Source organism: Podarcis bocagei (genome assembly GCF_964188305.1).
Source record: "Podarcis bocagei genome assembly, chromosome: 17".
NCBI classification, from domain to species: Eukaryota; Metazoa; Chordata; class Lepidosauria; order Squamata; family Lacertidae; genus Podarcis; species Podarcis bocagei.
Genome location: NC_138143.1, coordinates 42,907,281 through 42,929,769, shown reverse-complemented (window position 1 = coordinate 42,929,769; position 22,489 = coordinate 42,907,281). Strand labels below are relative to the sequence as shown.

Here is a 22,489-nt window from a genome sequence, read left to right as displayed (position 1 = left end):
GACAGAGCTGTGTCTTCTAGTGTGGTGTCTTGGTTAGTGTGTTGGACGAGGACCTGGGTGACCAGGGCCCCAATCCCCACTCAGCCATGGGTCTATTGGTGTCTCTCAGCCTGAGCTACAGGGTTGTTGTGAAGATAAGATGGAGTGGGGGAGCACCATGTATGTCACTGCTCATTGGAGGAAAACCAAGGATATAACTGGCGATCACACAGGGCCCCCAGGATTGCTTTCTTTGCTGCTACCAACCCGTTTCTCTCGGGGGGACACGGAGTCCAGTCAGTTGGTAACATTAACAAATAATCAAGTTTATTTTATAGGCATGAACAAGCTTATGGTTTCAGTTAATTTTTCTTGGCAGTTTCTTAATCTTAGTTCCTTAACTGTCCTATTCGTTCCTAACAACTTCAAACTGATTATCCCAACTAACTATCTGACTCCACCTAACAATTCCTCTCACTCTCCCACCACACAACTCAACCAACCCACAGACTTTTTCTCTCTCTCTTCCTTCTCCAACTCCCAACTGACTTTCACACAACTCTCCCATCAGTTTCCACTGGCCAATCACATCACACTCATTTTAACCCTTTCCTTATGACCCACCTAGGAGGCAAACGCCACAATAACTGATTAATAAAATGGAATAATTATCCCTTCAGAAGATGGAGCTGCTTTTGCACGACGGCCCCAGGCTGTTGAACTGTCAGTACAGCATTTCAGCAAGAGGGCATGAAATAACATATCCCCCCCCCCCGTGGCGATCACACATGGTCCCCGGACGTTTGACGGTCTATTGATCCCTGTGCCATCACTGTGATCGCTTCCCCGCTGCCACCAACCCGTTTCTCTCGGGTTCACACAGAGTCCAGACAGTTGTTAACATTAAACCAAATCAATGAATTTATTTTATAAGCCTTAACAAGTTTCAGATCATTTTTCTTGTCAGTTTCTTACTCTTCGTTTCCTTACCGGCCTGTACCTTCCTATTAGCTCTAACTGATTATCCCAACTGTCTGTCTGACTCCTCTCAACAGATTCTCTCCCTCACATCAAACTATCCCAACCCAGACATAGCCTCACTCTCCCTTCTCTAACACCCGACTGACTCCTCAACAACTCTAACTCCTCCCCTTAGGTTCCCAATGGCCAATCACTTCACTCATTTAACCCTTTCCTTATGACCCGGCATGATGTCACCTAGGAGGGCAAACGCCACCCCCCTTTTTTTTACAGAATAGCATCAACAAGGGAGGGGGGAGATAGTATAGAAAGAAAACCCCCTGATTCAGTTCTGAATTCTCTTTGTAGTTGGCGAGGCCACGGCAGGAAAAGCATCTCGCAGTCTTGCTCAGCACATCCCCGGCTCGGGTGGCGTCGAAGGGGTTAAAGGAGCCGCCGGCAGCGCAATCGGAGAGTTGGCTCGGGCGCGCATTGCTCTGGATGAGAGGGGGCAGAAACTGGGGGAACTGGATGAGAGGACGGCGAGAATGATGGCCAGCGCAGAAGCTTTCTCCAAACATGCACATGAGGTGAGCGGTGGTCCTCCAATGAGGCGTCAGGTTGCATTTCTTGGCGCAGACATGGATCCGATGTGCAGAGATCTTTCCTGTTCTGCTTAATTCAAGGGGGTTCTGGAAGCTTCTCTGTGTGAAAGAAACTTCATGATGTTTGGGTTATTCCTTCCGAGAAGCTGAGTACAGCTGGCTTAAACTGGTTCTCTTATCTCTTTTTGTCAATATCGTGCTGACTATAAAAGTAGGGCCAGAAGGAGCTTGCGTTTCTCTGTCTCTTTCCCTTCTGGGGTGGTGTTCCGTACACAGTATGCTTAGTGTTAAGGTTTAGACTTATTATGCACTATTGTAAGTTTAAGTTACTGTATTTTTCGCTCCATAAGACGCACTCTTTCCCTCCTAAAAAGCAAGGGGAAATGTGTGCGCATCTTATGGAGCGAATGCAGGTGGGAGGCAGGCTCCGCGCGGCTCTTGTGGGTTTTCCCCAGGAGGGAGAAGGGACAGACTGGCCGCGTCAGTCCCTTCTCCCTCCTCGTTGTAAAGCGCGCAAAAGCTGTGCGCTCTTTAAAGGGTGCGCGGCTTCTGCAGGAGGTGGGGGGATTCCCCTGCCCCGTAGAAAAGCCCGCAGGAGCCGTGCGCTCTTTAAAGAGCGTGTGGCTCTTGCTGGCTTTTGTGGGAGGTGTGGGAAGGGGCAGAGGGCAGCCCCTCAGTCGCTTCCCCCGCCTCCCGGAAAAGCCCCCAAGAGCCGCATTCCTTTCACGAGGCGCATGGAGCATGTGTGCGACTCTTGGGGGCTTTCTCCCCCAAAGAGGGAGAAGGGCAGCCCCTCAGTGAAGAGAAAAACATGCTCCACGCGGCTCGTGAAAGGGAGTGCTGAGCAGAGGCCGGGATGCATACAGGCTCTGCTCAGCGCTCCCTTTAAAAGTATTTTTTCCCCTTGCATTCCCCTTCTAAAAACTAGGTGCGTCTAATGGTCAGGTGCGTCTTATGGAGCAAAAATTACAGTAAGTGCTGCAACTGGATTTCTTATGGACAGTGCCAATCCTCATTGTATTGAATTTGTGACCATTATGCTCATTTGCCTTCAGGAGCTGTAAAGCTCTGCTAGATGAAATATTAATTGCCTCTGGCCTATTTTGGGGGAATGCTGCAACGTGTTTAAGTTTTTACTCTGCTAACTATACATTGGAATCTGCTCTGGATCAATACTGAGTAGAATTTGATGACAGGAGGCTTCTCATCTAGACATCAATGGGGTAGATGGAGCGCGTATTGGCCAGTAATAGCCAGTGTCCCATCACTCGCCTCAATTCATTTTCAGCTACTGAATGTTAACACCGCTTGTGGGCAGAAGAGGTGTATGTTGGAAACTGGCCCCCTGGGGAAAGGCTGGCTCCTCTCCCAGGCTTGTTGGGGCCTGGCTGGCAGACCAGGGAGATCTGGATAGGCAACACCTCTCTGGTGAAAGGTGCACACCCCTTCCCCTTTGCATAGCAGCAGGAGAAAGAAAATCAGTCAGAAAGTGGTCTATTTCATCTCTACTTTATTTCTGACTGTACAAAAAACACGTCTGCTCACTCAGTCTCCTCCGAGCAGCTGCATCAGACTTCCTTCACACAAGCAACAGGAAGGTCTCATATTACACTGAGAAGAAATCCCTGAGAAATCCCTGGAACATCCTGTCCCATGGTTAGACCCATCATGTGATGTAAACATTGAACTGCTTGTTTGCAGCTGCATAGTACTCCTATCCCAACAGTGTAAAGGACCCCTGACCATTAGATCCAGTTGCGGCCGACTCTGGGGTTGCGGCGCTCATCTTACTTTATTGGCCGAGGGAGCCGGCGTACAGCTTCCGGGTCATGTGGCCAGCAGGACTAAGCCGCTTCTGGCGAAACCAGAGCAGCGCACGGAAACACCGTTTACCTTCCCGCCGGAGTGGTACCTATTTATCTACTTGCACTTGGACGTGCTTTTGAACTGCTAGGTTGGCAGGAGCAGGGACCGAGCAACGGGAGCTCATCCTGTCACGGGGATTCGAACTGCGACCTTCTGATTGGCAAGTCCTAGGCTCTGTGGTTTAACCCACAGCGCCACCCGCGTCCCCAGAAGAGGTGTCCTCTGCTACAAAATATTGGGAATCAATGTTGAACTGTGACTTCTTCATTTGTGTCTCTCGAATAATATTGCTTTTTCACTCCTGCAGGTAATGTTGAAATACAAGGACAAAAAATGGTACCAGTTTTGACTTTTAACCATGAAGAAGCAAGGCTTCTGTGAACTGAGAGCAGGAGTCAAAGGACCTTGAGGCCTTATTCTAAAAATCCAGTCGTTGGGCAGAAGCAGCTCCTTGGAATCCCTTTCACACTAGAGGATCAAGCGAGAACTTTTTCAGAGACCTAGACGTGGTGGGTCTTTGTAATCAAGTCTACAGTGAGTCTCTTCCTCCCAACTCCCACCGGAACAATCATCTTTAGCAGGTAATGATTTCACTGGAATTAGGTTTGAACTGTGGGGAGGACTGTCAATAGCTGAAAATGTCCTGTACAAAATAGATTGTTAATGCATTTAAACTTAAAACTTTGCATGACTAATTGACTTCTCATACAACAAAAGGCGCAAAAGCAAAGCATGCTGTGATTGAAGAAAAGGGATTTCCTTCTAAGTTCCACAAAAGAAATAAGCAGCAACACTTTCTTTTTAAAGCAAAGAAGTCAGTACATCGCAAGCATGTTGCTCTCAACAGACAATGCCCTGCATTCCTCTCAGTTGACAATCCTTTTCTGTAGACAATCTTAGTTTGAAAACACTTGTGCATTTCATTAGTAGAAAAATAAAGTAAGATTAAACTTCCGTGGCCAAATTATGGTGCTTTTTTTAATGCAGCGGTCGGCGTTAGTCAAAGCCCAAGAGGGCATCATGTAGCTGTGAGAAAAAGGAGAACCTTTGCTGGCGATTGGAAATCGCAGCAGGATTGTAGAAATGCGAGCTGCTTTCCTTTTCACTGTTAGCGTTGGGAAATATGGCAATGAAGCAGTTTAGGCCAAGAAATCAACCCCTGTGATCTGTAAGCATGCCAAACACTGAGGGAGACTGATGACCCAATAAACGGGAAATTGGAAGGTGCCTTGGAGGGAGTCTGAGGCGAGGATTCAGGACCAGGTTCCAGCATTTCAGGGGGTTGGACTAGATGACCCTCAGGAGCCCAACTCTGATTCTATGGGCAGCAGAAGCCACACAGCCCAGTTGTCTCAGCAATGTTCCAGAGCAGCTGGGTGAGGTTTTTTTAAGAGCAAGGCTAGGCGATCATTGACTGGCGTCACGGTCAGGGTCTCTTTTCTGCTGGGGGCCTTTGGGATATTGGAGTATCCAGCTGGGGGGATCTCTCCTGAGGGAGAGATCTCTCCAGAGTCCAGTTTGGGGGTGAAAGTCCAAAACCATGGGTGTTTGTCCATTCTGCTGGCTTGGCCCACTATTTAGTATGAAACCTCTTTAGTTTGCCAATCAGCCACCAAGTTTGTATCAGAGGCAGTTTTAGGGTAGTGCAACTGGTTCAGTCATACTGGGCTCCACAGCAATGCTGTAGATCTGAGTGCAAGAAGGAGTGAATTTCAGTGTCGAACAAGATGCCACTAAAATATGGAAACCCAAAGTCTGCCACTTGGGGCTTTTAAGGTTGCATAAATTGTATATGATGCACTCATGCAAACAAAGTGGAACCTTGTCTTTTTTAGTTAATCATGAGCTTTCTAATGATAATAATAATAATTTTTTATTTGTACCCCGCCCTCCCCGGCCGGGCTCAGGGCGGCTAACATCATAAAACTAACACAGTATACAAAGAACATAAAAACAGGCAATCAGTTAATTAAAATACATCTTAAAATTAGGTAAAGGTAAAAGGACCCCTGACCATTAGGTTCAGTCGTGACTGACTCTGGGGTTGCGGCGCTCATCTCGCTTTACTGGTCGAGGGAGCCGGCGTACAGCTTCCGGGTCATGTGGCCAGCAGGACTAAGCCGCTTCTGGAGAACCAGAGCAGCGCACAGAAACGCCGTTTACCATCCCGCCGGAGTGGTACCTATTTATCTACTTGCACTCTGACGTGCTTTCGAACTGCTAGGTTGGCAGGAGCAGGGACCGAGCAACAGGGACTTGAACCGCCGACCTTCTGATCAGCAAGCCCTAGGCTTTGTGGTTTAACCAACAGCAACACCTGTGTCCCTTTCTTAAAATTAGTTCAGAGCAAATTAAAATCTGGACACATGGCAGTCCACGGGCAAAATGGAGAGTGGTTAATGTTCTCCAGGGCCAACTGTTACCACTGGTCTTATAAAGGACCTGTAAGGAGGCCTCTTTAATGTTTGTTCTTATACAGAAAGAAAAGAATCAGACCGAACCCCAACCAAAGGCCTGGCGGAACAGCTCTGTCTTGCAGGCCCTGCAGAAAGATGTCAAATCCCGCAGGGCCCTGGTCTCTTGGGATAGAGCGTTCCACCAGATCGGGGGCCACGGCCGAAAAGGCCCTAGCTCTGGTTGAGGCCAGTCTAATCTCCCTGGGGCCCAAGATCTTCAGGATGTTATTATTTGCAGACTTTAAGTTCCTCTGTGGGACAGACCAGGAGAGGCGGTCCCGTAGGTACGAGGGTCCTAGGCCCTATAGGGCTTTAAAGGTTAAAGCCAGCACCTTAAACCTGATCCTATACTCCACCGGTAGCAAGTGAATGTCATCCCACAGCGAGGACCCCGTGAGCAGTACACATAAGAAAGTATTGATAAAACACATCTAAAACTCACATGCACACATAAAAATTATTTATAAAAAAATAAAATTATAAGTACCGCAAATACAAAAATCTGTGTAACTTTTTTTTAAAAAAACAATCCACAGGCATTTAATGATATATCAGGTGGCCTACCTGTCAAAGCACAGTGCTATTCTTTTTCTCAAGTAAACGCTCCAGCGAAGGAAAGTGCTATAAAAAATCTGTTTATTATTTACACAGCAATGAAATAATATCATAGTTTACAAGGCAAACAATTCATTGGTTAAAATGCTAGCAGAAAACCCATGACAGGAGCCAGAATCGCAGGATACGGCTACCTGCTTTAGAGACAGGAGAATCAGAGAAAGTTCATTTTCTCAAAGCAAACCAAGGAAGTGAATGGACAGACCTGGTGAATATTCATTACAATAACATCAAATAACACCCTCTTTGATCTGGCAATGGGCTATTTCACAATTTTACCGCTTTTGAATTGTGCACACTTTGGAAAGGCTGCTAATGTATTCCACTGTCTTCTGTGCATATGGTGTAAAATGCAGTGAGTCATATGCATGTATGAATTCCCAGGATAATGTCATCCTTTCTTTAAAAGATGCAAGTATCACAGAAATCTGAGCTATAGCTACCCTAAATATTATATATTCAGTTGCGCACATTGTGAAATGTTTGGGGGGTGAGGGCGGGGGAAATGAACTGACACAAGCAGCCGGGGAATCAAATTTTCCAGAGGATGCCAGCTGTAAAAGCTAATGTCAAAGCTCAGAATGCTTCTCCCAAGTCAGTTAAGAAAGAGAAAAATTGTAGGTCTTCAAATAAATAAATATATTACTAGGAATTCATTTAAATACTTTGCTTTCAGCATTTCATTGTGATTTCTAGTTATGCGACATGTCATTTAGAGCTGCCTTCCCCAACCCGTCGCCCTCTAGCTGTATTGGACTACGGAGAGCACCAGGTTGGGGAAGTGTGATTTAAAGGTTCTTAGGAGAATTCAAAATTGTCGTTGAAAGAAATGGATCCCGTTGTCCAGACTCGTCAGAGACGTCTTGCATTTCGCTGCAGCATCAGGCAGCGCAGTACAAACTTCTATATTACCTGTTCACAACTCCAGCTCTTGCAGGTCTCCCCAGCTGGGCCCAACTTTGACTTTTACCGACAGTTTCGCCGAGAGTTTTACGGCGTGTTCCATTTCATGTTTAACAATCTGTGCCACCTAAAGGACAAGGCACTTAGAAGAATCAGTGGGACAATAAGGCAGAAAGGGCCGCAGTTTATTTAGTCCAGTTGATCAGACGTGTTGAATTTCCAACTGGTATCATAGCTGGAAACGCCTCTAAAAGCGGGTCAGAATGATGCTGAAATTCAGAGAAGCTGAATGCAAATTTCTGGGAGCCAAAACTCCCCCAGGAAAAGCTCACAACATGCCCTCAAGTTTGTGTCTCCCTTTCAACAAATGCAGCTTCGTACACCCACAGAAAGCAGTTAACAAGGTATAGGTAAATTGCATGTTACGGCAGAAGTAAAAAGCCAATACACAAATCATTTCTGGCAAACACAACCAAGTGAGAAGAGGAGATGCACATATAAACACAGGGAGATACTGCAGATTTGGTTCAGCAACAACTCTGAATGGCACCCATATTTCCATCGTACTTCTATAGTTTACTGAAGCCAACACTGGTGAACAAACAGGGTGGATTTGATTTAAATCAAATTGATTTAAATCACTTTTTTACAGAAAGACATTCTTGCTGGTACAATCTTCATATTTACAACCAGAGGAAGGTTTCATTTTTGGAATAATTAATTTTCAGAGTAGTTATATCAAAAATTACTGATTTGGTTATACTATTAGAAATACATAGACAGGTCATTATGAAATTATTGTGAGGTTTAATAAGTTAACTGTTTATGTTAGGACAACTTTTCTGCTGTACTTTACTAGAAGGAGACAATCATTTCCTTAATAACAAATTATTTAACTAAAACATTAACATTATAGCATATGTCTCCATGTTTGTTAATTGATGCGGTTAAACAATTAACTGAGTTTTAGCACACATGAAAAGCTTAAAACAAATCCTTATTTCCTGATGAATAGCCTTTGGACTATAATGTAATTTAAATAGAAAGATTTTTCCTCCAAAATGTTTTATTTTAAAAATCTGATTTAAATGGGAAAAATATATTTTGATTTTTCAAAAAACCATTGATTTTTATCCACCCTGTGAACAAACACACCAGCCCCATTCTATGAGAGGGATGCACTCCCCAGTTTTCAGTAAAACCAATTCCTCCTACCTGAATCAGGCTGTCTTCTGCAACCTCATAGAGAAGCTCATCATGCAGCTGGAGAATGAAGAAACCTCCAGGTACGGAATGTATCATCTTCTTCTTTTCCATCCTCTCTGGTTTTCCTAGGCAGAATGAAACCTAAACAATGACTTCAATAATGCTTATGGTAAGAGCTATACAAATTCACAAGTACCTAAAGACATTATTTGCATTTGTTCTGTATTGCTATGTAATTGTTATGGCCTGTAAACAACTAAAAACTTGGGCAAGAGTAACGCTTGTTGATGTACTAAAAACGAAGGTAAAAATGGATTGTTTTAAGAGAGAGAGATAAAATATAAGATGCAGTGGAAATAGCTTGATATCGGAAACCACAGAGGGGGGGAGGGAAGTCTAAGGATTCGGGGAATCCTAAATGTTGATGGTTATGACTAATGTCTGAATTCAAATGTATAGTGCAAAACTGAATAAAAAAGAATTTGAAGACAAATATGTAATTGTGATGGCTTTGCTTCTTTATTGCTCTAGCATTTCTATTTCTTTAGTATTTCTGTTCCTGAATTGGATAATATCTCATTCCTCTTCTAGGTTTTTAAATAATATTTAGTTTTATATAAGAATGTTTCTAAAAATTAAGAAAAACAGAAAGTATATTATTCATAACTTGTTATATTTTGTATCAAATATCTTTCCATCTGGGAAAATCATGTGTTTGTAATGCCAGTGTTCAATTCATTCTGTTTAATTCTGCCTCCACCTTTCAGTCTTAAAATAGCTTGTAAATTTGGCCATAACTGTATTGTACATTTTTTGTTCCCATTCCCAGTGGGATTTGAGTCTTTTTTCCAACGACTAGCATATACCCAGTCAGATGGGTGGGGAAAATAAATATATTCTTAGACTGCAACAATCATATAGAATATTAGTTCTTCTTATTGTACAGGCACCTGCATTAATTAACAAGAATAAAGCAGCATCAAGATTTAATTGTAGTTTCATTATTTTCTGTATTTTGAAACCAAAAGTCCTTTGCTTTGTTACACAGCCACTATATGGATAAAGCTGCTACATTTCCAACATTTATCATATATATCATGAAGCTTTTCAGGGGTCATTTGGTTATCATTTTACTGCAGTTTTTAAGTATATTTGAACATGATGAAAAAGTATTACCTATTCTCAAAATATTCACTCTTGCAGGCGTCAAACGTTATTGCAGCCCCTAAATAAATGACTGGTCTGCAAAATGTATTTCTTTCTTTGTTTTTCCCCACAATGCTAGATTTAAAAAAAAGGTAAAATTCTACTTGTTTTACCTACGGCACTTTCTAGCGTTAGAAAGCCGTTTTCAAAGTTTATGCTGTCCCCTGCATAGAATCATAAATGAAATAAATCATGAATGAGTGCCCTTGCTTCTGTAATTTTAGAAAAATCAATTTTTCTTGGCTAATGCCATCACCTCTAATACAACAAGCCACATGAGAATTAGAGTGTTTTATCTGATGAAGAAGTAATAATAATAATAATTTTTATTTATACCCCGCCCTCTCCAGCCAAGGCCAGGCTCAGGGCGGCTTACAAGCAATAATAAAAACAAGCTGAATGAATACAACTTAAAAACAAAATTGAAATATTCAAACATAAAAATATTAAAATGCAGCCTCATCACAGGATGAGAAAGGAAAAAGAAAAAAGTAGGGTCTAACCCACGAGTTCCTCATACCTCAATTTCTTCAAAGTCCTCAAAAGCTTGCTCAAGGGATCAGGAAAATGTAAATGAGCACTGGGAAATCATGGTGACTTGGGAATTTGAAATAATTTTACGGGCATACATGCAGCCCAAATCCAGCTGTTTCATACGAAGAGGCTCGCGGAAGAGAACACTGACTATTTATCCCCCACCCAGTAACATTTTTGATGGGAAGCATTTACTACCAAATACAAAGCCAGAGGAGAAAACATACCCGTTTGTCTTTTTTGGAACAAGCTCTCCAAGTGTCCGTAAGATTTTACTGCTGAAGGGAAAGATTCCAGCTGAGCCTGAATATTCACGGTGGCTGTTTTGACAATATCCGCTGCAGAGCCCTGGACAACTGTATTCACAGCTTGCCTCTCTGCCTAAAGTTACAAAATGACTTAGAAGAAGAAGCAGCCAACTTCCCCTCCCCGACAACAACAAATCTTTTCAGTGCAGAGTTTCTGAAGTGGACAGCCTGAACCCCTAAAAGGAGGAATAGAAGGGACAGAAGTTTTGAGGAAATTGCAGCTGTCTCGTCTTCCTTCCACATCTCAAGCCTGAGTGAGTGGGACAAGCAGGGAGAGAACAGATGGGAAGGAAAGCCTTGCAGAAAGCAAGAATCCCAAAAGTAACCTTCAGCTTTGCACAGTCCCTCCAATCCCTGCTCAGTTGCAATGCACAACTAGTTAAAAACAGAGCAGTGGATTCTGAAGTTTTAGAAGGAAATGTTAGGAGCAGCTACGGAAACCTGCTATATTCTTCTGGTATTGCTTGCAGTTTCAGTAAGACAGTTGAGGGCACCTTGGTCCCTGAAATCTCCAGCCAAAAGGAGGTCCAACATGCATAAGAAGTGTGCAAACTAAATTTAAGCTGGCTCATCTTAGATTGAATGGGCACAGTAATATAGTACCAAAGTCAGTATCACTGGGGAGAGAGTAAAACTCAGCTAGCTCAATGGAACTCCCTGCTCAGCTAGATTTTAGCAGCTGAAAAAAACACTTCTTTGCATACCTGAGCCTTTCTGTAAGGATTTGAGTCCTTAATTGCTGGCAGGTATCTACGCCGCCCCATGATTGTCTGCACAAACCCATCTCTGCTGCACTTCCTGACTGTTTCTCTCAGGAATTTCTGAATACCTATTTTAAAAAAGAAACAGTGTTGTGCAACTTCCAGTTCAATCCAAAATATTCAACAGCAGCTGCTCTAGTTAATTCTGTGTATATGCTGACATTTCATACAGGCACTTCCATGCTTGGGTGTCAATATGTATCCCATCAGCTTAAGAAAGGAAAAGAAGATACAAGGAAACTCTTCCCAATTTATTATGTTGCTATATTTTACATTTCAGCTGCAAGATTGTGGAAACGTGCAAATCAACAGTGGATCTACAGCCTTCTTTGCTGTTTTGTTTATTACATTTCTATCCCATCTTCCTTCCATCATGAAGTTTAAGGCAGCAAACATGCAGTAAGGTAAAGGTCAAGGAGCCCTGGACGATTAAGTCCAGTCAAAGGTGAGTATGGGGTTGCGGCGCTAATCTCGCTTTCAGGCCGAGGGAGCCGGCGTTTGCCCGCAGAAAGCTTTCCAGGTCATGCGGCCAGCATGACTAAACCACTTCTGGCGCAACGGAACACCGTGACAGAAGCTAGAGCGCACAGAAATGCCATTTACCTTCCTGCCGCAGTGGTACCTATTTATCAACTTGCACTGGCATGCTTTCAAACTGCTAGGTTGACAGGAGCTGGGACAAAGCAACAGGAGCTCACTCCATCAAGGGGATTCAATGACCCCGAAACTTTGCTCAGTCACACGCCAGTGTTTTATTTTCTTCTGCTATCCAATTCTGCAGCCTACAGACCACTGCAAGTTAAAACATGGTACATTCATAGCGTTTCATTTTGCATTTTGGATAATACACAAAACTCCAAGTTGCCACAACTCTTAAGGGTTTATGTAAGGTAAGTTCTTGGCTCAGTAGCTTGAACTCCCTTTTAAACCAACACCAAAAAGGTTACAAAAAACATAGGCAAAGAGATTTACACAACTCACTATATGCTTGATATTATTAATCAGTTAATGATGCCAAAAAGCCAGGACAATCAGATGCTAGCAATCTTTACCTGAGTATCTTGATTTGAAGGAGTCAATGTAGCAGGAGGCATCTTTTTCCTCAACACCCATCTGCTCTCCTAAAGATTTCGCTCCTATTCCATATATTATTCCATAACAAATCTAGAAAAATAATGCAATTTTAATTTTAATTCTAGAGTATACTCTACAACCAAGGGGACTAAAGTGCGAGAAAAACTGTTGGATTACTTATAAATGAGGTTTGTTTATTAGAATAAGACACAATCTTCACAAAGCAACAAAGGACACAAATTTAAAACATTCAATATGCCAGAGTTTGCTCATTTGCTATTTAGTTGAATCCATCCCTCAGCCTGTACAACTTATTTCAAAACCCACTATCATCCAATTATATGAAAATGTTCCAAGAATTCTAGATGTTTCCGTAAGTTACCTGCTTGGCTTGTTGCCTTAAATCATCCCCAACTGCTTCAGAGTCAATCATCTTCCACTCGGCAGCAATGCTTTTGAACACATCAGAACCTTCATTTAAGACCTGGAGAAGCCGCTGATCACAGCACAAATGAGCCAGGATCCTCAGCTCAAGCTGGGAATAATCAGCTGCCAAGATCAACCCTCCTGCAGCCAATAAAACAGAATAATTCCTAAAGTGGACATTTATTTCAGGTAGTAAAACAGGTTCCTTCTTTGAAATTATTGTTCATTCAAGAGATCCACAAACATGGGATTCTGATTTGTTTGAAAATGGAAGCAAATGCTCCTGATTTCTTACTTGCACCCTTGAAATATGAGAAAGGAAGGGCAAGTGCATGAGCCCAAGGTCGGTCCAACTCATTCACAAAGCAGGAAACCATGGTTTCTTATTAGGTCTGTAAAGAACCATTTTGCATACTTTCTTTGAGAACACTGAGCTGCTTCAGATGCAATGCCAAAACATGACGACTAAGGAGCCTTGTCGCTACAATACCATGCCACTTCATCTGAATCTGCAAACTATGGTATGTTATTGTCTGCAAACCTAGGGTCGCCATACGTCTGGGTTTTCCCAGACATTACCAGGATTTCAAAGGTGGAATTGACGTCCAGGGGGAATTTCTGTAAGGCGGCGCTTTGTCCCGGATCTTAGGCAAGTCAATCAACAACCTTTGGGGTGTCCTGGTTTTTACTTTTTGAAATATGGCAACCCCATGCAAACCAGGACAATAAGCTCTGGTTTGCGATCTTGGTTAGATGAAAAGTACAAACCACAGTTTGCCCATTTCAGAAAAAGCTAATAAACTATGATTTCCTTCAAACAATGACGGAGTGGCGCATAAGAAGAGGCAGCAGTACATGCTGCTGCCAAGTTTTCTCAGGCTTGTTCATGTAACATCAAACCTTGGTTGCCATTGGGTCTGAATAGGCTCATTGTGTCAGCACAATATAATTGCTCAATTCTGCATATCCCTCTTCTGCTTTTTAGCTCTATAATGAGGCATTTCTCAAGGTGTTACCTGGAAATGGCACAAAGGCATGCCTCATGCTAACAGAAAATGGTACTGTCCCCCCACTGGGTTCAGCAAGACTCCTTTGTCCATGTGGTAGCACAGAATGCTTTCTCCATCTGTAAAATAAAATTAAATAACTGGCATCTAATTGACTTCTGTAAGACACACAATGTTAAACCAAACAGCAGGGTTAAATCTAATTATCTGTAGCAGGTAAATACAAAATAACTTCATATTTATGGCTGACTGTTACTCTGGTTTGCATGCAATAGGCTAGTCAAGCAGTAATTTCTAGAGGGTGGGTTTTGTTGCTTGATAGGTCTGGCTTGTAAGGTTGGACATTGAGAACCAAGCAAATAATTATTAAAAAATGCATCTATTCAGATACTTCAAAGCTTTTTCTCATCTTTATTTTTAGACAACACTCCACACACACAAACTTCTTTTCATTCCCAATAGGGTTCCAATAAGATGTTACAGTACTTATGTACTTATTGTGATGTGCCATCTCTGGCCTAGGCAGTAGGCACATGAATTCCATGTACATCCTGCAGTTTCAGGACGTGAGGTTTTGGTGACACTTTGCAAGGTGTATGTATCACAGCGATTCTAAGTGGGAAAATATCTACCTTGATGGCCTTTGTTTTAGAGAGTACTTGTACAAACCTCAATCTAGTTGGCTTTTCCTGAACTCCTGTATATTTACCTAAAGATTAGGTTTTTGAATAATTAGATGCTGTAGCCATACAACCTTATTTGTATACCCCTTCCACAAGAGTTGTGGAGGGCGGCAACATGAGAACAGGCCTTTCTGAGGAATGCTCCCTCCAGGAAGGCTCCCCTGGCGTGTTCATTGCATGTTTTTTGGCGCCAGGCGAAAATGCTCCTCTGTAACCTGGCCAATAGCTGATTTGACAAATCAACAGATTTTTAAATGTATTTGTGTGGGGGGGGGTATTGGTTTGTTTTTGTTACTTATTTTGTGTTTTCATTTTGTATTTTTATGCTGTAAAGCACCCAGTGATCATCGGATGAAGAGTGGTATACAAATTTAATAAATAAAATAATATACTATGGGAAAGAACAAAACAATGCACCAAAAATTGTCATTTTTTGTTTATAAATGCAAGTGTGGCAATGTGCAAATGCAGGCAGTTAAGCAAACTCCACAACCACATCAGTTTACAGATTATTCCTTATGTTTCCTGCCAGCAGCTCCTGTATTAACTATAGAGCCAAGACATGTTCAAAGGGGACAAGATGCAGCCACCTTGCTAATGTCAAGCCAGTGTGATTAATGCTTTGATGGAAGACGTTCTGGGAACTCAATGCAAGCCACCTTCAGTTTCATGGTGGGAAAAAGGCACCCTAACTTTGATACATTCTGGTCTTTTCAAGATGGTCTTTTCAATGTATCAGAAAAAATCTGACAGCTGATATATATAAAAAAAATAGATGAGAAAACTTTACCTGCTTCTGAGTAAACTGAACCCATTGTGTTCCTTCTGGGAAGGTGGGCTCTCTTCAACCATGGTTGGCATTTCAATTTCAAAGTCTTTTGGCACATTCTGTATATTTGGTTCCCTGAAGCTTATACGGCCTAAAAGCAAACGTGGTGCAAAGGTGAAAAGGCAGGCAGTATGTGGCAGTACAGCAGACGTCTGAAGGAATACTGAAGCTAAAACTAAAGCACTAAATGCTGAACTGCAAAAGCAGAAGACAAAGCAGAGTTGACCAACAAGCTTCCAGTTTTGCAAAACAAAGTACTCTTTAAATGATGATGCTCAATTAGTACATTTCAAAATTCTAGTGTTTATATGGAATACATATGATGCAAATTTAAAAAGAGTTCAGTGAAGAAGCTCACTCCATGAGTTACAAAGAGGCAAAGCCAACTGGCAAGTTAAGCAGCCAAGTGACTGGGGGATAAGTAACACCCATTTCTATAATTTTTTTAAGCATCAGATTTGACCAACAAGGGCACAGCAATGGCACTGTGTTCAAGGAGCTAATCCTATATAGTTCAGGGGCTACATCCTCGGTAAGCCTGTAGAAACCGAGCTTTCAATTTTACCCAAGACAGCAAGCTTCAGGGGCCACAGTAAACAAGGAAATTTAGGAGAAAGTGGAAAAAGAAAACTGCACTAATATACAGTTCCACACAATACAGATCTAGCTAGTAGGTTGGTCAGCTCAGAAAAAGAGGCTTAGTTAAGCAGCAGAGTGAATTCAGCTGTCAGGCAAGGAGGCCTCAAAGTAGCAGGTGGGCATTTCAGTAATTAAAAAAAAATGTAACCACAGGACAATGGTGGGGAACCTCCAGTCTGCAGACCCAAATAGGTCCACCAGCCCTCTGAATTTGGCCCACAAGGCCCTCTGAATAAACCATACATGCCTGTTAGCCGCCTGACATCAGGCACAGAGGTATCTGATCTCCAGTATTAACATTAAGCACCACAGCGCAAAGATGGGGAAGAAACCTCTGCATGCTTCTGGGATTTGGCAGGTGGGCAGTCCTTCCAAGCTGCCAAAATAGCCTGTGAAGGTTGGGCCAGTTCTGGATGTGGTCCCGCAGCTTGAACCAGTTCCACATTCCTGCTCTAGGGACACTCAATCAATGAGTGATCTTTCCCGCAACAAGTGCCATCAGACAGAAACCGCAAAGCTTCCATGACTCATTTGGACCATGCGCTAGCCTTCCTGGTTCTTTTTCAGTCATACGTTGATAAACCGTCAAGGAGATACCTTCCAATGTAAAAAGCACCTGCTACCTGTAGCACTGTGAGTCTGAGAAACAGGATAGATCCGTTCCATGCCCAGCACAGGGTTTAAACGCTTCTCCCTCTGCAGTGGAAACACCACTTTGGTCATGGCATTGGTGATCTTCCTCCATTCCAAAATCAGGCCTGGCAATGGGTGCAAGGCCCTCAGTTTCTCCAGAACATCCTATGGAAATTAACCGTGGCACAAATCAGTTAGCTATCTTTCATACTGATTCTTTGTAACAATGGGAGCACTGAAAAATATTCTGGGCTCTATGAGGGCACAGCCAGGCTAGCATGGCACCGGGAGTCCTGCGCCAAGGACCTCCTTTCTTTCCTGCTTTGACTCTGCCGTAGACGGGACAGAAGATGACAAAGCAGAGCCATTGTGATGCTTGGAGAAAAGAGACCTCCTAGCACATAGGGAGTGGGTTGGGAGATGGTGGGAAAGGTCAACCAGCCCCTCTCTCTTATTGTTCACTGCCTTTTCTCTTCTTGGACCTTTCCCCCTTAAGGCTCACAGAAAGCCCTAAGCAAACTTGTCTTCTCATCCCAAGGCAGGAAGCCAAAAATGCTTTTCCTGGCTGAACAATTGCCTTAGTGCAATGTTGAATGGAATTTGCTGCCTCAATAATGCGTCATAGACATTGGCTTAGTCAACATTTTTTAGAGGATCAAGCAGACTGGGGTTGGGCTAGGTGGCCTTCGCGGTCCCTTCCAACTCTGCAATTCTAGGATTCTATGAAGACCAGCTAGGCATGATTGCTACGGTGAGCTGCAGTTTGGACAGCTCACGGGCAAAAACATCTGAGGCCTTTAAGTAATGCATGGAATTGATAATACTGAGTCAGGTAACACAACGGTAAAGGAGGCAACTTGATTTTTGTGTGGACATCATTGATGCAAAACTAGCAATTGTGAAACATACAGTGGTACCTCGGGTTACATACGCTTCAGGTTACAGACTCCGCTAACCCAGAAATAGTACCTCGGGTTAAGAACTTTGCTTCAGGATGGGAACAGAAATTGTGCAGCGGTGGTGCAGCGGCAGCAGGAGGCTCCATTAGCTAAAGTGGTGCTTCAGGTTAAGAACAGTTTCAGGTTAAGAACAGACCTCCAGAACGAATTAAGTTCTTAACCCGAGGTACCACCAGTGGGTTTTTATGAATGATTAGCGTCCCACAATCACACATAGGCTAGAAAGGATGCTTCTCCAGGGGTTACACACAAACAATATACCTTGGTTGTACTGAATTGCTTGCCTAATTTGGCAATTTTTCCATTTGCTATTTTCCTTCCAGTGTAACCTAATGTTTTCTTGCCCCTTTGCACCTTTGATTCTCCATTGAATGGCAACTTCTGCTCCAAAAACAGCACCTGAAAGAGGTAATAAATTCAGTCAATGGAATCTTGCCATTTTCTTGGGGCTTAGACAACTTCTCCTTCCCATGCCCACTCCTTAAGCTACAATTAACTGAGATTGTAGCTAATCCATTAGCAGACAACCTCTGCGAGGCCACAAACTCCCATTTTACCAATACTGGATTTTTTTAAAAAAACTTTGTAACCAAACACCTTTAGGCACCAGGCAAAAACGTTCCTTTTTAACCAGGGCTTTGGTTTATTTGATTGACAACCTATGCCCTTTTAACATGTGGGGTTTTGAGGGGGTATTGGGTTGTTGTTTTTATTATGATTATGTATTTTGTGGTTTTATATTCTGATTTTGTTCTGTGAACTGCCCTGAGACCTTTGGGTATAAGGCAGTATATAAATTCAATTAATAATAATAATAGTGAGGTAATTAAGGAGAAGTTAGTTAAGTAAGAATGAGCGGTTAAACAGAATCTTCATTTTCTGCAGAAAATATTAAGAACACTTTAACTAAAATGACGCAAATAATGGCAGCTGCTGATTTAATTTTTTATTGGAAGTTTAGAATCTGTGTGTCTCTCTAGTCTCTCTCTGGACTCAGATGAAGAAATCCTACTAGTGCAAGGGGCTTTCCCTCCACCCTCTTCCCTCAGCACATCCCCGCCCCCCAACTGGCATAGGGAGATCAGGAGAACCCCTGGAACAGGACAACGAGGCTGGGGCGGGGAGAGATGGAACATCATTTCAGGAATACTTGCACTGATGCAATTATTGCCTTAGCAAAACATTGAATTCCACCCACGATGTGTTGAGAACAACCTCTCAGCACTCTGGCCAACTAAAGGAAGGCAACTTTATCCCACTCAAAATTTCACTGGTGGATTTGTTTTTCAGTTTTCTCCCACTGATCACAATAAGAACAGGGCTCACTCTATTGAAAGGGGCCATGTGTTCAGTACCTCAGCAATGTCATCAGGACAAGTCAAGGAGAAACTGTGACCTGCCAGCTGATATATCCGATTCTCAATCTCGTTTAGTTTTGCTTCCATGACATGTTTCTGCGTCTCACACTCAACTGTGCTAAATCCAATGCCGTTGAGCTCCAGCAAGGCCAGGCAATATTGATTTGGCATCTCCACTTTACGAAAAGTATCTGTGGTACACAATGACAAATGAGGCAAAAGACAACATTCGTTCAGTGCCACAAAACACACAATGACGGAAGAGAATTACTTGAATTCATAATAATAATAATAAAAGATGATGGTGCTTCACCAATTACCACTCCACTCCACCCCACTAACATTCTCAGTAGCTCTTAATAACATGTTGCACAAAGAGTATCTGCAGAGTGCAGAGTGAATAAGAGTTTGTGGGTCAAGGAATTGAAAGCAAGACAGCTAGTGTTGGAGGCCTATCACGCCTGAGAAGGTTTCATACTGGCAACAAACAAAATGTCAACAGAGCATGAGACTCTTAATCTCAGGGACATGGGTTCGAGCGCCACCCTGGGAAAAGATTCCTGCATTGAAGGGGGTTGGACTAGATGGCCCTTGTGGTCCCTTCCAACTCTACAATTCTAAGTCTATGAAAATGTACCTATTGAATCATAATCATTCATTGTTTGTATTGCCAAAGTCACACTCCTTGTGCCCAAGGTTCAGGGCATCACAATTACCAAAAAGGACTGTGTTGCAAAAAGAAAAATGGGGGGGGGGGAGTTCATTGTCACGTGTGAAAATCTGTTTCTCATTAGTAAAGAGTACTGATATTCTGTCACTTTCCAAACATGTTTAATCACAGCAAGATACAAACAATTTCACACTACAGTGTATAAGGTTTTTAGATTTTCTAACGTGCATCTGAAATTCAGCTGGAGACTAGCGTACTTTAAACAATTCATAGGGTGGTATTTAACTAAGTGAATTGACATTAATGAACATGGCTAAGTTAGGTGCATTAATATTAATAGCTCTACTCTGAGTAAAACTTAGTTAAATACCACCCATGGGGTAAGCTCTTCGCCTTCTCACCTTGCAAGTTATCTTTATGCAACAGAGTATTGAGATGCTCCATAATATGAAAGACAAGAACAGACTCCACAGCTGCTCTGTATCGTCCAGAATGATCTGCGCTGGCGCTGAGCCCCAGACTCTGACACCCCTGGCCTGCTCCAAGTTTGTCCAGCAAGAACAATTCCTGAGGAAGGAAATTGGTGACCATGTTGTGAAGGGAGCGTTCTTTAGACTCAGGATCCAACAGCCAGCACGCCACCTAGAATGAGGGAAGTGCAAAGCACACTTAACTCAAAATGTGTTCTCCGTCCCCCACAAGAATGCAACAAGATTTGGGTATATGTATGTGCGTCCCTCCCCAAAGATAGGAATTTATAAGTTCTATTTCTGGCAATTGCTGGGGGATTTAAACATTGATTTTAAACATCACTCTCACTTTACAGATAGAGGTAGGCTGTCTGAATTATGCATTGCTTTGTAACGATTTGTTGGGTCTCTGGACCATAATAAAGATTGATTGATTGAGAAGATAGAAAAAGGGTTAGCTATAAAACCTTTGGGTCCTCATAGCATCCTGCCAGAGAGATGCCACAGGCCTTCAGGAGGATCTTGTAGTGGTGAATGAAATCATACACAGCAAGCGAAAACGCTCTCTTGGAATCCTGCAGGTGTAATTGAAGATGCTGCAACCTCTCTGCTGCGGCCAAGTTCTGATCCAGGGGAGGCGGTTCCAAACTGGCACTGATTTCTAAAACAACAGAGAAACCATCTTATTTAAGTATTATGACAAGGACCCATGGGAGGAAAGAGGGGGGAAGAGTGTATGCCTATACATACATTGTTTTTCCTTGTACAGGGCAGTATAAAAATCACCCTTGCCTCTTGGCTCTCTTACTCGCAGTCTCCAGCTCCCATTATACCTTCCATTCGCATTAAGAGCACAGCACCACCATCCTCATTCATAGGCTTCAACGCTCACGCCTTATTCTTCCATCTTTCCCCAGTTCTCTACCATTCCCACCTGTGCCATTCGGTCTTTTCTCAGAAGCATCTTACTTCTTCCCATGGACCTGAACTCCCAGCCCTCAGCTTCCCCACTTGCACCTTACACAAGGCTGCGTCCCAAACTCAGTTCCATCTTTTCCTGCTGGAATCCTATGTGAGATTTTTAACCCCAAGGAATCCAAGCTCTGCCGTCCCTCGGAAAGGCTGCACCTTTCATCAGTATTCTGTGATTGTTCTCTGTCCAGATAAACCATAACTGCCACTCTTATGGATAAAACAATACTTTATAATTTCATTAACATGGATTTGGGAAGGCAGCAAGATGCTACGCATAGGCTTCTCTAAAGTGCATTCCTTTAGAAAACACTTCCTTACCAGTCTGTTCTTGAGATTTCTGTTGCAGTGAAATGTAATAAGCATCCTTTCCACCCCAACACACAGCTAATCCAACTACCAGCAGGTCTTCACAGGCTGTAACAGGAAATCCATCACCTTCATATTGAATCTCCTGGTGCACGTTCCCTATGAACACACAAAGATTAAAATCTGTTAGACCCCCTGAAGTTCCTGCAAATTGTGCGCAAAGCATACTTTCAATTCCTGCTTTTTAAATTATCTTTATGATAGCGGTAGGGGAACCTTTGGCCTGCAGACCTGATTAGGGTCCCAATGTAGCTTGCAGGGCAGTTTCTCCCAAACCCACCTGCCCCAAACCTGACATCATCTGTGATATCATGTGAGGGCTTGTGGAAACAAGGCTGACAACTGGGAGTCTTGAAGTGTGTTCCAAATGTTGCACTGTCAAGGAAGACTTGTAGTAGTTATTGATCAGCTGATAGGCACTGACTTCAAGCTCCCCACTAGCCATTCCCAGCAGAAAAGTGGAGCTTGAAGTCAGTGCAACAGTCATGGTTCTTTGGGCCACATGTTAAATGACAGATATATATATAGTTGTACCTTGGAAGTAGAACGGAATCTGTTCTGGAAGTCCATTCAACTTCCAAAACATTCGGAAACCAAAGCACAGCCAAAGCACAGAAAGCTTCGGAAGCCCCGTCAGATGTTCAGCTTCCAAAAATAGTTTGCAAACTGGAACAGTCATATCCAGGTTTGCGGCATTCGGGAGTCAAAACTTTCAAGAACTAAGCTGTTCAAAAACCAAGGTACGACTGTATACTGTATTGTATGATTCGATTTCAATGTAACAAACTCAGTGCTTTCTATAACCTATAAATCCATGAACCATGATAGCCGAACCTTTGTCAATAAATGGCATAAGAAATTGTGGAGAGGAAATATTATATGCAATTTCTCATTAACCAGTGAAGAATCCGTATTTGTTGTCTTTGGTATCTCCAAGTGACTTTTTGCTACTAAAACTAGGCATATGCCTTCTTCCTACTTGGAACCACTGAATATACATT

The 22,489-nt window shown here is 42.8% G+C and overlaps 2 protein-coding genes across 8 annotated transcripts in view; one reads left to right on the top strand and one right to left on the bottom strand.

Annotated features, from left to right (window-relative positions):
- The window catches only part of STXBP5L (syntaxin binding protein 5L), a 68,942-nt gene extending 64,578 nt beyond the window's left edge, over positions 1-4,364 (top strand). For all 3 annotated transcript variants that reach the window (XM_081176190.1, XM_081176189.1, XM_081176191.1), the window contains 2 exons: positions 1,309-1,529; positions 3,718-4,364. In XM_081176190.1, the coding sequence (XP_081032316.1) occupies positions 1,309-1,529; positions 3,718-3,759 (263 nt within the window). In that variant the 3' untranslated portion in view covers positions 3,760-4,364. The remainder of the gene's footprint in view (positions 1-1,308; positions 1,530-3,717) is intronic.
- Positions 4,365-6,485: 2,121 nt separating this feature from the next.
- POLQ (DNA polymerase theta) overlaps positions 6,486-22,489 on the bottom strand; it is a 44,593-nt gene continuing 28,589 nt past the window's right edge. Inside the window, exons 17-30 of one of the 5 annotated variants that reach the window (XM_081175988.1) lie at positions 21,441-21,587; positions 20,615-20,808; positions 20,079-20,319; positions 19,005-19,198; positions 17,911-18,048; positions 16,681-16,855; positions 15,380-15,509; positions 13,916-14,025; positions 12,856-13,040; positions 12,452-12,563; positions 11,343-11,467; positions 10,558-10,711; positions 8,600-8,715; positions 6,486-7,511 (exon numbers count right to left, since the gene is read on the bottom strand). In XM_081175988.1, coding sequence (XP_081032114.1) covers positions 7,398-7,511; positions 8,600-8,715; positions 10,558-10,711; positions 11,343-11,467; positions 12,452-12,563; positions 12,856-13,040; positions 13,916-14,025; positions 15,380-15,509; positions 16,681-16,855; positions 17,911-18,048; positions 19,005-19,198; positions 20,079-20,319; positions 20,615-20,808; positions 21,441-21,587 — 2,135 coding nt within the window. In that variant the 3' untranslated portion in view covers positions 6,486-7,397. Of the gene's footprint in view, positions 8,716-10,557; positions 10,712-11,342; positions 11,468-12,451; positions 12,564-12,855; positions 13,041-13,915; positions 14,026-15,379; positions 15,510-16,673; positions 16,856-17,910; positions 18,049-19,004; positions 19,199-20,078; positions 20,320-20,614; positions 20,809-21,440; positions 21,588-22,489 lie in introns of those variants that run through there. The other 4 variants (XM_081175989.1, XM_081175987.1, XR_014003282.1 and 1 more) reach the window with 4 other exon arrangements.